Source organism: Trachurus trachurus, assembly GCF_905171665.1.
Source record: "Trachurus trachurus genome assembly, chromosome: 12".
Lineage (NCBI taxonomy): Eukaryota > Metazoa > Chordata > Actinopteri > Carangiformes > Carangidae > Trachurus > Trachurus trachurus.
In genome coordinates, this window is record NC_139908.1 from 890,535 (window position 1) to 904,453 (window position 13,919).

The 13,919-nt window shown below is 40.8% G+C and overlaps 2 protein-coding genes across 7 annotated transcripts in view; both read left to right on the forward strand.

The window, feature by feature from the left end:
* Positions 1-6,656, forward strand: part of zfyve16 (zinc finger, FYVE domain containing 16) — a 42,215-nt gene extending 35,559 nt beyond the window's left edge. For all 4 annotated transcript variants that reach the window (XM_083983605.1, XM_083983606.1, XM_083983607.1 and 1 more), the window contains exons 16-22: positions 47-151; positions 1,313-1,463; positions 1,551-1,631; positions 2,859-3,021; positions 4,363-4,468; positions 4,963-5,139; positions 6,262-6,656. In XM_083983605.1, coding sequence (XP_083839731.1) covers positions 47-151; positions 1,313-1,463; positions 1,551-1,631; positions 2,859-3,021; positions 4,363-4,468; positions 4,963-5,139; positions 6,262-6,420 — 942 coding nt within the window. In that variant the 3' untranslated portion in view covers positions 6,421-6,656. The remainder of the gene's footprint in view (positions 1-46; positions 152-1,312; positions 1,464-1,550; positions 1,632-2,858; positions 3,022-4,362; positions 4,469-4,962; positions 5,140-6,261) is intronic.
* A 3,524-nt stretch (positions 6,657-10,180) lies between these two features.
* sec14l7 (SEC14-like lipid binding 7) overlaps positions 10,181-13,919 on the forward strand; it is a 251,691-nt gene continuing 247,952 nt past the window's right edge. For all 3 annotated transcript variants that reach the window (XR_014595802.1, XM_083983661.1, XM_083983662.1), the window contains exons 1-2: positions 10,181-10,316; positions 11,619-11,694. Coding sequence is in view for 2 of the 3 variants with exons in the window: in XM_083983661.1 (XP_083839787.1) it covers positions 10,263-10,316; positions 11,619-11,694 (130 nt within the window). In the remaining variant the exon portion in view is untranslated. The remainder of the gene's footprint in view (positions 10,317-11,618; positions 11,695-13,919) is intronic.

Genomic DNA, 13,919 nt, shown 5'->3' on the forward strand with positions numbered 1-13,919 from the left:
GAGTTTTAACAGAGTGTGTTGTGACGTAGTTGTTTCTCCTGTTTAGGACCTGAGGAACTACCAGTACAGCCTGTCGGTGGTGGAGGGGCTGAGGATCCACATGGAGATGGGCCACAGCTTCATCGACATCCCCAAGAGCAGCTTCAACGACGTCAGTGCCTCTCTTCACTCTGTGTGTGTCTGTGTGATCAGTGTGTGTGTTTTTTATTTAGTTTTATTTGTTAGGATCCCCGTTAGCTGCACATTTACAACCAGAACATTTAAACATACATCTACATCTTTTTTTAGAAATTTTACCAAATTTATTTCTAGAATTTTTCAAAAACTTTTTAAAGACTTTTTACCACTTTTTTCTAGAATGTTCACTTTTTTTTTTTTTTTTTTTAATGTTACCACTTTTTTCTAGAATTTTTAAAACTTTATTTGAAATTCTTTTTTTTAACTTTTATTTTTAGAGAAATTTTACCCCATTCTAGAATTTTTCTTCTTTTCCCTTTTTTTAAATTTTTTTTAAAGAAATTTTACCACTTTTTTCTAGACACGAAAAAGACAAGACAAGTCAACAAAAACTTACATTAAATCTGCACAATCGGATTGTCATCTACATCAAAGAACGTATGTAAGATACTCCAATGTACAGCGGTTATAAAATTAAATGACATAACATAAAATAAGAGGGTAAAACAAATGAAAATGACAACAAGAAGCCCTATGACCCTACATAAAACCCTTCGTGTGTATGTTTGTGTGCATGTGTATGTGTGCGTATGTTATTTTACAGATATAAAATTCCAAGATATTTTTTTATTTGCTTTTTGAATGATAGTTTGAGTTAGTGTGAGTTTAGTTATCGGCCGTGGTGAAGGAGGAGTCCCATGCTTTCACTATCTATCACTATTCTGTTGTGTGCTTCAAAAAGTTGGTGTTTGGTTTGGGAAGCGTTGTGTTGCCTTGTCTGGTGGTGTATGTAGTGTATGAATCATGATTGTGTTTTAGCTGATTGTATTAGTATAAAGGTGTTTTAAATGTAATGTTGAGAGAAGTAATGCAGCATTGACTCTGTCCTCAACTTTTATGTACAACAGTGTCAATGTGTTTTGACCAAGAGAGTTTTATTATCAAGAAAGATGGTCAGGAGCTTAGTTTCCTCAACTTGCTGTTTAGATGTTTAGTTTATAATAAGGTTTAGTTCTGGCTGTCTCCTGAGAGATGGTTTGGGCCAAATATAATGCACTTTGTGTCTGTGTGTGTGTGTGTGACGAAGCCTCCTCACTGTGTTTCCTGTGTGTGTGTGTGTGTGTGTGCTTCACAGATGCAGAAGGTGGTGAACTCGGCCAACGAACACGTGATCAGCATCGGAGCGCGGTTCAGCTCCGAGGCCGACTCCCATCTGGTCTGTTTCCAGAACGAGGAGGGAAACTACCAGACGCAGGCCAACAGCAAGCCGGGAAAGACACGCACAGGTCAGACACTTCCTGTCCCTTTCACAATAAGAGAGGCTGCTCGTGATGGTTTACTGAACTCTGTTGTGTGTGTTGTGTTGTGTTCAGTGACCGGCGCCAGCTTCGTGGTGTTCAACGGGGCCCTGAAGGCCTCGTCAGGCTTCATCGCCAAGTCCAGCATCGTAGAAGGTAAAACAAGTTTACATGTTTTTTTCTAGAATTTTTACTTTTACCAGAGTCTCTGATCTGTGTTGAACGTTACTGGTAGAGATACGATACGATACGATAAACATTATTGTCCCGTTCAGGGAAATTTGTCTTGGACACTATAGCTGCGCCATAAATGCCTTAACGGCCACAATGACAAAAACAAACAACAAAAGAACAATACACCTCAGCCATATTAATCCAACAGCATTGCACATATCCCATAACATAGCATATATAGCATATATAGATGCGCGGTTTGCGAGCACATCTGCAGAGTCCGCGGATAAACCGCGGGTCGGGCGGATGACATGACGCCGGAAAAATATATTTTAATTAGATTCGGGCGGGTGGCGGTTGAACCAATTAGGAAAAATATATAGCCTACATAGTCCATATTCAGTGTTTCCCCTACCGTTCTGTTGGCAGGGCGCGCGCGGGAAATCTAGGAGCCAATCGTGGTCCGAGCGGACCTGTTGGTCTGATAAAACTGTTGGAGCGCTCCACCTGAAGCACCCAAGCAACCAAACAGCGCTATTCTCCCTCTGCCATCTGATTTTAAAATACCAGCGCTCATGCCGGGTACACGGCGGACGAGGAAGCGCTGCAAATAACCGCGAACAGCCGAGAACCGCAGCTGTGTTGTTCACATCAGATGCACCGCGGCGTGCAGCTCCGCGGCCGGCTCGCGTCCTGCAGCGATCGTTTTGTGCCCGAGCCGCGAGCGATCGCATCAAGCCGGGCAGGAAGTCAAACAAATAAACACGAGAGAATCTGGTCAATTTTCAAACCCTCTTCAAAATAAAACACCGCGATTAACAAATACTAGAGGCCAGTGTGTGCGCGTTTGTAGCCTGTCTGTCTTTGTTTAATCTAAACAGAGCGCGCGAGAGACGAACACCCCGGACTCTTCCACCCCCCCAAGACAAAACGGCTAGGGGAAACACTGATATTAGATATACAACAACGGGTGTGGTTTTGAAAAAACGTTGGTTCGGGTGGATGGCGACTTCTGTGATTGCGTTGCGGATGAAATAATTGCCTATCCGCGCATCTCTGGTTACTGGACTGTTGGTGGACCGGACTGACGTGTGTGTGTGTGTGTGTGTGTGTGTGTCTATACGTGTGTGTGTCTATGTGTCTCTGTGTGTGTGTGTGTGTGTGTGTGTGTGTGTGTGTGTGTGTGTGTGTGTGTGTGTGTGTGTGTAGACGGGCTGATGATCCAGATTCCCCCTGAGACGATGGAGTCTCTGCGCTCGGCGCTCCGCGACCAGACGGACTTCCACATCCCCTGTGGGAAGAACGACGGAGGAGAGAGCAGAGAGAACGTCACGGTCCGCTGGGTCGACTGGAGCGCACCGGTCAACACGGGGTAACACACACACACACACACAGACACACACACACACACACACACACACACACACACTCACACACACACACACACACACACACACACACACACACACACACACACACACACACACACACACACACACACACACACACACACACACACACACACTGTTTACACACTGTTGTGCAATCTACACAAACACTCTCTGGTCCAGCTGCTCGTATTCACCCTGTGTTGCTCTTCAGTTTAGTTTAGTTGATCTACACACAGACTTTCACAATAAAAGCCCCCTACAGTCAGAAGCCAAAACACACTCCTGTTTAACAACTACATTTATCATCTTTTTTTATCTTTTTATGTTTTATTTATATAATATAATGATGTGTGAGGACGAACTGTTGTTGTATTTTTCTGTCTTGTGTTTTAAGACTGTGACTGAGGCCTGTCAGGGTTTTATTTTTGAAACATTTGCAGGAAGTGTTCAGGTGAACTGAGTTAATGCAGCTGCAAAAACAAAGTGCACAAGTAAATTATGAATGAAAACATGAACATAAGAACAAGGACTAAGAGACCGCAGAGTTTAACTTCATCATCTTTAATAGTTTAACAGACTTTTATTGCATAAAGCAGCTTTTCATTGGAGCTAGTGTTGCTTTCGTCAACGAAAATTATGACGAAATATCATCGTCAACGAACTTTTATCACGTGACGGAGACGAAACGTAAACGGTGGTCATGTGACGATAACCATAATAAATCTATAATGCAATACTGTTGACGAATAAAAACGAGATGAAATGTGGTTTACAAAACAAAAGCTCTGCTAAAATGTCTCTTCATTTTTGTTAACCAAAACCAGACGAGACAAAATCATGTTATTGGAGTATGTCTAGCGTGTATTTGTTTGTGTGTGTGAGGGAGAGTGTAAAGTGGGTTTTCTCCAAAATATCTGCTAAATATAGTGTGTGGGAACTGAAAATCAATACTATATGTCAAGCAGAGCATCCTCCATGTCTGTAATGGATGTATTCTTGAGTCTATAAGGTAACAACAATATAAAAATAAATATATAGATTAAAATCATTGACTAAAACTAGACTAAAATATCATCAGTTTTCGTCGACTAAAACTAGACGAAAATAGTCCTGGGTTATTCTGACTAAAATAAGACTAAAATGTTCAGAGTTTTAGTCGACTAAAACTTGACTAAACAAAAAGGATCATGAATGTGACTAAAACTAATAAAAACTAAAATTACGGTTTGGCTAAAATTAAAACAGGCTGCCAAAAACAACACTAATTGGAGCTTTAAAAGTGTTTAATGTGTTTTTCTCCTTTAACGTTACTTCCTGTGCAGTAAAACCAGTGGAGTGGATGGACGACCGCTGGACGGCGTGCGCAGCGTGAGGATGCAGCAGGACACCGAGTTCGAGTCCGACGGTCGAACCATCAGCTGCACCGAGGTCAGTTTATCTGGTTCTGGTCCAATAATCCAAACTAAGATGCTGCAGTCGGGTTAAAATAATCCTGTTAACTCTGGTTTCAGATCATCTGAATCATAGTTTAAAGGTCGATTTGTTTAATCTGGTTATTTACAGTCAGTGAAAGCATGCTTTTATTTTGAAATGAAGTCAAACGGCAGCTTCTGGTCTGAGGAGCTCAGGTTTAATCTGAGTTTAATACAATCAAATGTTTCATGTTGAGCTTTTCTGTTTTTCTCCGATTCAGTTTTGTTGTTTTTATAAATGTATAAAGTTCTGAACCCATAACAGACCATAATTATTAGATTAGATGTACAGTATTTAACCCTTGCTAGCAGCGGTACCAGCAGCACCACTAGAAACGTGCAGAATTTCACATTTAAAATAAAAAAGAAATAAAACTTGACAATAAATATTTAAAAAGTGAAAACATGAGTTAACATCCCTAAACGATCTCCCTGTTGTCATGGTAACAGGTGTTCTACCAGCTGCAGAGCCCGGCCTGCAGCCTGAGCTCGGTGCTGTCGTCCTGCAGCGTCTTCCAGAAGGAGATGGCCTTGGCCACCTGCAGCGCTCTGACTCCTCACCTCTCTGTGCTCGCTGCCGCCGGCATCAACTCCTTCTGGCTGCGCGTCTCTACACAGACAGACATGGTACTGCTCCTTCTCTTACTCCTCCTCCCTTCTCCTCCTCCTCCTCCTCCTCTCTCCTCCTCCTCCTCTCTCTGACTCCTCCTCTCTCTGACTCCTCACCTCTCTGTGCTCGCTGCCGCCGGCATCAACTCCTTCTGGCTGCGGGTCTCTACACAGACTGACATGGTACTGCTCCTTCTACTCCTCCTTCTCCTCTCTCCTCCTCCTCCTCCTCCTCCTCCTCCTCTCTCTGACTCCTCCTCCTCCTCCTCTCTCCTCCTCCTCTCTCTGACTCCTCCTCCTCTCTCTGACTCCTCACCTCTCTGTGCTCGCTGCCGCCGGCATCAACTCCTTCTGGCTGCGGGTCTCTACACAGACAGACATGGTACTGCTCCTTCTACTCCTTCTACTCCTTCTACTCCTCCTCCTCTCTCTGACTCCTCCTCCTCTCTCTGACTCCTCTCTCTGACTCCTCACCTCTCTGTGCTCGCTGCCGCCGGCATCAACTCCTTCTGGCTGCGCGTGTCTACACAGACCGACATGGTACCGCTCCTTCTGACTCCTCCTCCTCCTCCTCCCCTGACTCCTCCTCTTATTACTAGACTGTGTCTCTGTATTGACTCTGATTAACCCTCTTTTTCTTTTTTTAGAATTTTTACTTTCAATAAAAAAAATTTAACGTTTTTTTTTTTTTTTTGAGAAATTTTACCCAATTTTTTTCTAGAAAACTCTTTGAGACATTTTTTTCTAGAATTTTTTTTTTTTTTTTTTTTTTTTAGAATTTTTACCACTTTTTTCTAGAACTTTTAAAACTTTATTTGAAAAATTTCCAAAAAATTTTTTTTCAAGGGTCTCCCCAACTTTTTCTCAAAATTAACCAGTTTTTTTTAGTTTTTTTTTTAGAATTTTTACTAACCCAATTTTTTAAACTTTTTTTTTTTTTAGAAAGTTAACCACTTTTTTCTAGAATTTTTAAAACTTTATTTGAACTTTTTTTTTTTTTTTTAGAGAGAATTTTTACCTTTTTTTGGAAATTTTTTAACTTTCTTTTTGAGAAAGGTTACCACTTTTTCCCAGAAATTTTGCCAAATCTTTTCAAAAATTCCCACTAATGGCCCTGTGTCTCTGTGTGTGTGTGTGCAGGTGGAGTACCAGGCCGGCTCCTCCGGCCTCCTCCTCCCTCAGCGCTACATGAACGAGCTGGACGGAGCTCTGATCCCCGTCATCCACGGAGGCAGCGCCAGCGTCCCGGCAACGCCCATGGACCTGGAGTTCCTGTTCTACATCACACACACACACTGACACACACACACACACACACACACACGGAGGGAGGGAGCGCCCGTCGCTGGCGGCTGACGCTCGTGCACGGTCGGACGTCACGTCACCATGGAAACGCCGTTCACCACAGCTGCTTTAACGACTCGAAGCCAAAACACTAAACAAGGAACAGACCAAAAAACACAAACGCAACACAAATAAAACAACTGAGACTCTGACGGCGCCTCCTCCTCCTCCTCCTCCTCCTCCTCCTCCTCCTCCTCCTCCTCCTCCTCCTCCTCCTCCTCCTGAGGTTTGACTCCTCTAGATCACTGTAAAAGAGAGTAGTGACAGCATCGGTCCAATGGAAGCGCCTCCTGGTGGAGGAACATGGGTTTTGCAAAAGCGCCCAAGAACTGACATCTCTGCATTGTTGGTGAATGAGCAGTGTGGTGTTTTCAATAATTTAAGGACATTTATAGATCACCCACGTTAATAGGATCATTGAGGATCCTTTACAGATAAACATGAACACATAGGAGAGTAAAAAAAACACAGTTTTCTACATTGTTTCAATCTACATTTTATAATAAACAAATTATTATAAGTATAATCTGATATGACCAAGACACCTAAAAACAAAAACACGGCCGTTTTCATCAATTTACCAGCCAGTGGGCAACACACATACATTGGAGTGAATGGGTTTTCTGGGCGCTTTTGAAATACCCATATCCTGCCACTAGGGGCGCAAAACCCTTAAACCCTTAAACCCCTAAACCCCTAAACCCTTAAACCCTTAAACTCTTAAACCCTTAAACCCTTAAACCCTTACCACGGGAGTCAATGGAGGTGTCCTTACTCTCTTTTACACTGCTCTAGACTCCTCCTCCTCCTCCTCCTCCTCCACATTCAGCTTCACTCCACCTCCATAGTTTCTGTCCTCCAGGAGTGTGTCTGTGTCTGTGTGTCAGTTAAGGAGCTTCCTCCTCATCCTCCTCGTCTCTTTTCTACCAGACTGAATGTGATTGGCTCGTGTCGGCGGCGGCGGGCGATGAGGTCACTTCCTGTCCGTGTTCAGCTCAGATACCAATGATCTTCTTCATGTCAGTGTTTCAGTCTCTGTTCCAGGATCAGAATTTGCACATTTTTCCGTCTGTTGAAGCTTTTTGAAAAACTCATCTCACTGTTTTTAATTCAGAATATTTAGAAATGATAAGAATATGCAGCTTTTTAATCAAACACTTTGGGAAATATGAGTTGTTGTGTCTATTATTATTATTATTATTATTATTCACTTTGTTACCGAGAGTTCAAGGAGAAGACTCTTTATACTTAGCTTAGCTTAGCATAATGACTGTAAACAGAGGGAAACTGCTAGCCTAGCTCTGTCCAAAGGCAACTAAACTCAACTCAAACTCTAACCCTTGGATGCAGGCTAGCAGTTTCCCTTCGTTTGCAGTCATTGTGCTAAGCTGAGCTAACAGTTCGGACTGGTCTCGTGTTTTAGCAGCGTCCGTCCTCTCATTCCCTGAAATGTAAATCTCCATGACGACGGCCGGTTTCCTCATCAGAACAGACATGTTTGTTTGTCCAGCCTGTGATTATAAAAGACAGAAGGAGAAGCAGCGTCGGACAGGATGAACTGTACGCAGAGAGATTGTTTCTGGTTTTGTTTTTTAAATATTGAAGAATTATTTTTGGAATCATTGGTATAAAAGTTAAAAAAAAAGAGAAAAAAAAAAAAAAAGACGGGACTATTTTTGATAGGATGTAGCTCCACCTTCATTTTGCAGTTTGTGTAGCAAAGTTCCTGCAAAACAAAAGAAAAGAAAACACTAGAAAAAAAGAGGTAAAACTCTGACGTTCGGTCATTTTGTCTCCAGGTGGAAAATCAAATATCTAATCCCAGAATGCAACATTTAAAGTGCTTTAGTTTGAGATGAATGTATAAAGATGTAAATATATACATATACATATATATATATTAAAAAACCAACTGAATAAAAGCAGCAGATGTGCAGCAGATGTCAGATCTGAGCTGCTCGTTAAAACATCCACAGACTCTTCATTGTTTTAACTTTTCTGCATCTTAACAAGTGAATGTGGCTCAAACGCAACTCATGAACTTTAACGTTTATTTAACTCAGAACGAACGAAGAAACCGACAGAACTGGAAAGAATTTAAGGTTTTTTAGTTTTATTTCAGTTTCTTTAATCAGCGGATTGATCCCGACGACAGAACACACACGTTGTTTTCTCTGGACTTTGGTCTCTGGGAACAGAAACGACTGAGTTTAGACAAAAGCAGATTTTTTTCTAGAGGGTTTTTTCCTTTTTTTTTCTTTTTTTCATTTCCTGTGTCGAACTTTGGAAGGTAAATAATTCTTCAGATACAAAACAAGTTTCCAGTTTGTCAGAATGAGACGTCCTTTCTCTGCTCTATGATTGTTTTTAATGTGTTGTTACATGTAAATCATCTATTTATTCATCAGCAGCAGCTTTTATTTTGGTTGAACCTGGTATCTGGGTCCTAATCGGTTTCTGAAGAGCTTCTGTATTTAAAGAATAAAATGAGTTTTATGAAAAAAAGAAGTCCTCTCTAATCTCTTTATTTAACTTCATTCAGCCTATAAAGTGTTTTTTTATTCTAAACTTAGAAGTCCTGCTAGTTGTGAGTTGATTTTAGAGCATTTGTGTCTGTAATTTTCCCACAGTTAAAAGTTAAACCTAACTAGTTTAAGCCTGGATGGGTTTAACTTAAAGGGATAGTTCAACATTTTATCAAATTGGCCCATTGCCATAATCCCTATAGTCATAGCAGTAGGTTCGTTACCTTTAATTGTTGGTGCAAGCTGTTTTTAGAACGGCGGAGCAGAGCCGTGAGCTGCTCAGAGCTACAACAACGTTACCACACAGAGTTGTTTTAGAGGGAAATTCATGCAAAACCGCTGATGCACGTTGCCTTCAGGGACAGTTTTTCATCAACAGTCTCTGTATTTCCCTCTAAAACAACTCTGTGTGGTAACGTTGTGTTATTATCTCATAGCGTGGTGAATGTGCAGCTCACAATTTGTCCACCAGAGCGTTGTGGAGTTGTTGGATTGTGTATTTGATGAGTTTGATGAGGGAAACCAAACCAAGAAATCCCTGTGAGCAGCTCACGGCTCTGCTCCACCGTTCTGAAAATAGCTTGCACCGACAATTAAAGGTAACGAACCTACTGCTATGACTATAGGGATTATGGCAATGGGCCACTTTGACTAAATGTTGAACTATCCCTTTAACACTGAGCTGAAACTGTGGCTTACCTAACAAGACAAACTAGTTTAATCTAAACTAAACTGTAGTTAAACCTAAGATAAACTCAGATAGAAATCTCTCCAGAATTTGTATAAACTAGTTCAACACAAACTTATTTTGTTATTACAGAAACTAATTTAACTCAAAATGAAACAAACATTCACACATTGATTCTGAAACTCTGTGATGTTTCACTGAGTTTAGTTTCTTGTCTGTAGATTTGTTGAGACATGATGAACATCTGTCCACACCTGTTGTTACACTGTGGTAGAAAAGGATTTATAAGGTTTGTGTTGCTGGTTTTGTCTGATTCACACAGGATGACACAGTGTGTGTGTGTGTCTGTGTGTGTCGCAATACACAGCCTGCAGCTGTAGGGTGAAAGTCCACCTGTGTGTGTGTGTGTGTGTGTGTGTGTGTGTGTGTGTGTGTGTGTGTGTGTGTGTGTGTGTGTGTGTGAAGGGGGCGTGGCCTGTCCTACTCTACCTGTGTGTTTCCCTCCACTGCAGCTCATTCACACACGCTGCCTCCATCAGAGCAACACACACACACACAGACACAGACACACACACGGCTGAGAGATGAGTGGACGAGTCGGAGACCTGAGCCCCAAACAGGCCGAAGGTTTATCTGAGGTAAGAAATCAATAATAATCGATACAGTAATCAACACTGGGCCGATCAGCCAACAGTCTGTGGTGTTTGTGTTTGTGTTGTTGTGTGTCTCAGAGCTTCTGTTGCTGTGAGTCTCTGCTCCTATGGCAACGTCTCCTCAGTGTGTGTGTATGTTAGTGTGTCTGTGGTGAACACGTTTAATATTATTTATATATTTACATTTAATAATATCCACTTTACTACGTTTATATCTTTATGATAAAATCCAACATGTCAAACAGACGTCAAGTGAATCCACTGCTTCCTAATGTTCTAATATCAATGATAATATTCATTAAAATACTATTTACAACTGTAGAGCTGCTGCTACTTTTCATTTTAACAACTTCATGGAGAAAAAAATGTAAAATTTGACTCATTTTTCTGAATTAAAATAGTCTCTAACTCCACAACCAGCAATAATAAAATGTTCCTTAAACAGCAATAAGAATCTAAAAGTTGTTGTTTTATTGAATGCAGGACTTTAATTCTCTTATTTTAGTATTAGGCTATTATTTGTTCCATACTACTAAAATAAGAGAATTAAAGTCCTGCACAGTGTTTAGTAGAATTAGTAGCCTATTAGTCCTGGTATTTGTTCCATTAGTGAGTAATTACACAATATTTACACTGTAGACAGAATAACAACATATTAGACCTTGTTGTTATCAGTGGTGATTGAATAATGTGGCCAGTTTATGTTCCAGTTGTTTTCAGATATAAAGTTAAAATCTGGTCCAAACACAGTGGAAGATGTAAAAACATGAAACTGTTTGTTTGTCCAGAATATGAAGATATTCAGTTTATTATTATTATTATTATTATGTGAAACTTCAGAGAGCATTAACTCTTAATACATGAGATTTAATGATCAGGAAACTTGTTTGGCTAAAAATGTTTAAATTCACAACTGAAACTGAAATGAGACGAGTGAAACCGCTGCGTCGAGTCACCGAGCTGAAGATCTGACAACAACGGGTTTATCACCGTTAGAACAGATTCAGTTTTTTATACAGATTAAATAAACATGTTTATTACTGAGCTTTAAAGGAGCTGTTTGGTTCTGACAGAGCTAGGCTAGGCTAGGCTAACAGTTTCCCTCCGTTTCCTGTCTTTATGCTAAGCTAAGCTACGCTAAACTAAGCTACCGAGCCACAGGTTGTAGCTTCATTCTTTACAGTGCAGAAACAAAACAAAACAAAACAGAGAATCAGAAACAAATCAATCACAGATTAAAAAAAAGAAGAAGTTTATTTTATTTATTTATTAATCTTCTCTCTCCAGTTTCGCGGCCGGATCGAGGACGTCCTCGCCGATCTGCCGGCGCAACACGACCACTACCTGCTGCGCTGGCTCAGAGGTACACACACACACACACACACTCTCTCACACACACACACACACACACACACTCCGTCCAGGTACAAGGTGACTTCTTTAATCCTCTTGCTGCCATGGCAACAGATGACACAAGAAGACAACACGAAACGCCTCAGTGCTGATTTCTCCTACGGCCACTGAACATCTCATTCAGCCTTTTTACCTGAGATTCAGGACTTTGAACGCACCACGAGACGAACCTGTTGCTTTGGGAGCGTTTAGATTTTAGTTTATTCTCAGAGAAACATAAACATGTTTTAATAGCTTTACTAATTCACCACAGATGGGAAGTAACTGAGTACTTTTACTCGTACTTTATACCTCTACTGCAGAACATTTAACAGGTACATGGAGGATTTTACCGAACAGCTGTTAGTCAAGATTCGATATAAAAACATCTCATCCAATAGCTGAAGCAGTGGTTTAACTCCACTGTCTGTAATCCATTACATGTGTTTAGTTAAATGCAACACGGTGTTAGAGGTCAGACCAGTGACCTGCGGCTCCCACAGAGATAATCAGAGTCCAGTCTGGGAAACTTTAATGATAAAGGACAATTATCAAAAAAAAAAAGTAAAGATTAGACTGCAAAAACTCAAAATCTTTCCAAGAATATTTGTCTTATTTCTTGTCAAAATGTCTCATTTCTAGTCAAAACTAATCTCTTTCCACTTAAAATAAGACTCATCACCTAAAAATTAACTTGTTTTTAGATCATTTTCACTTGTTTCAAACTAATTTTCACTTGAAATAAGTAGAAAAATCTGCCAGTGAAAGCAAGTTTTTTGTGCTTGTAATAAGAAAGAAAAACTTGCTCCACTATCAGATTTTTCTACTTATTTCAAGTGAAAATCTGCTTGAAAGAAGTAAAAAGTGTCTAAAAACAAGCTGCTTTTAATGTGATGAGTCTTATTTTAAGTAGAATGATATAGACACAGTCGGCAAGCAAGGAAACGTCACTTCCGGTTAGGGCCGTGGGGGAAAACAAACCGTGTCCCCCATACACACTCATGCAAAAACGCGGCATTTTAAACCTTTGTCAAAGGCTTTTTCGCCGTCCTGTCTTAGTTTTAATCACATGTATATGCTGACAGAGAGCTATATTTTTAGAAACTCATCACGATCTGGGTCGATTGTTGTCCGTACATTTAAAAATATTAGGTATTTCACAGTCAGTCATATTTGTCTTCCCCCACGGCTCTGACGCTCTCTTAGTCGCCGCCGGCCGGCTCTAGACACTCGTAGACACTGCCTGAGTTATTGTGTATTATTTTGCACCGCAAATAAATTCAAAAACCACAACCTGAACTTTTATATCGGAACTTCGCTCATCTTCTCCAAACGTGTAACGCTCTGACCGGAAGTGAAGGTTGCCGACCCTGCTGACTCGGTGTAGGCTATGGCTGTGAAAACTTTATATTTTAAGATGTACGGACAGCAATCGACCCAGATCGTGATGAGTTTTCTAATATATAGCTCTTTGTCAGCATATACATGTGATTAAAACTAAGACAGGACGGCGAACAAGCGTTTGACAAAGGTTTAAAATGCCGCCTTTTTGCATGAGTGTGTATGGGGAAAACGGTTTGTTTTCCCCCACGGCCCTAACCGGAAGTGACGTTTCCTTGCTTGCCGACTGTGTCTATTAGTTTTGACTAGAAATAAGACAAATATTCTTGGTAAGATTTTGAATTTTTGCAGTGTATCGACACCTGTCAGAGTCCTAAAGTCTGAATCTGAAACACAACGCCTCAGTTTTAATGTTTTACAAATAACTTCATTTTTCTCTCTTCTCTAAAAGTCTTTATACAGGATTGTCTCTTGGACTTTTCTCTCATCTTTGGGAATGTTGATCATTTTATCACTTTAATCTGAAATAGAACCGTGATTAGACTCTTTAAAGGTGTAGCTACAGAAATGGCCGTTTGTCCTGTTTGTCGCGCCGAGTTTCAACGAGCTGCAACACGAGTTTACCCGAGTCAGGAAAACGAATTTGATTGGTCGTTATCGAGCGGGCGGGATATTCAAAGCTTGGGGCGAGACCGAGCTCCGTGTGTGTGTGTGTGTGTGTGTGTGTGTGTGTGTCTCAAAAAATAGAATTTTGCACAAAGTTTGGCCTACATCGTCTGATAGATGAGTTATTACACTAATGTTAAGACCCATAGTGGGCTCAAATTCAATTTTCTTTTCTGTACACCTTTAAAT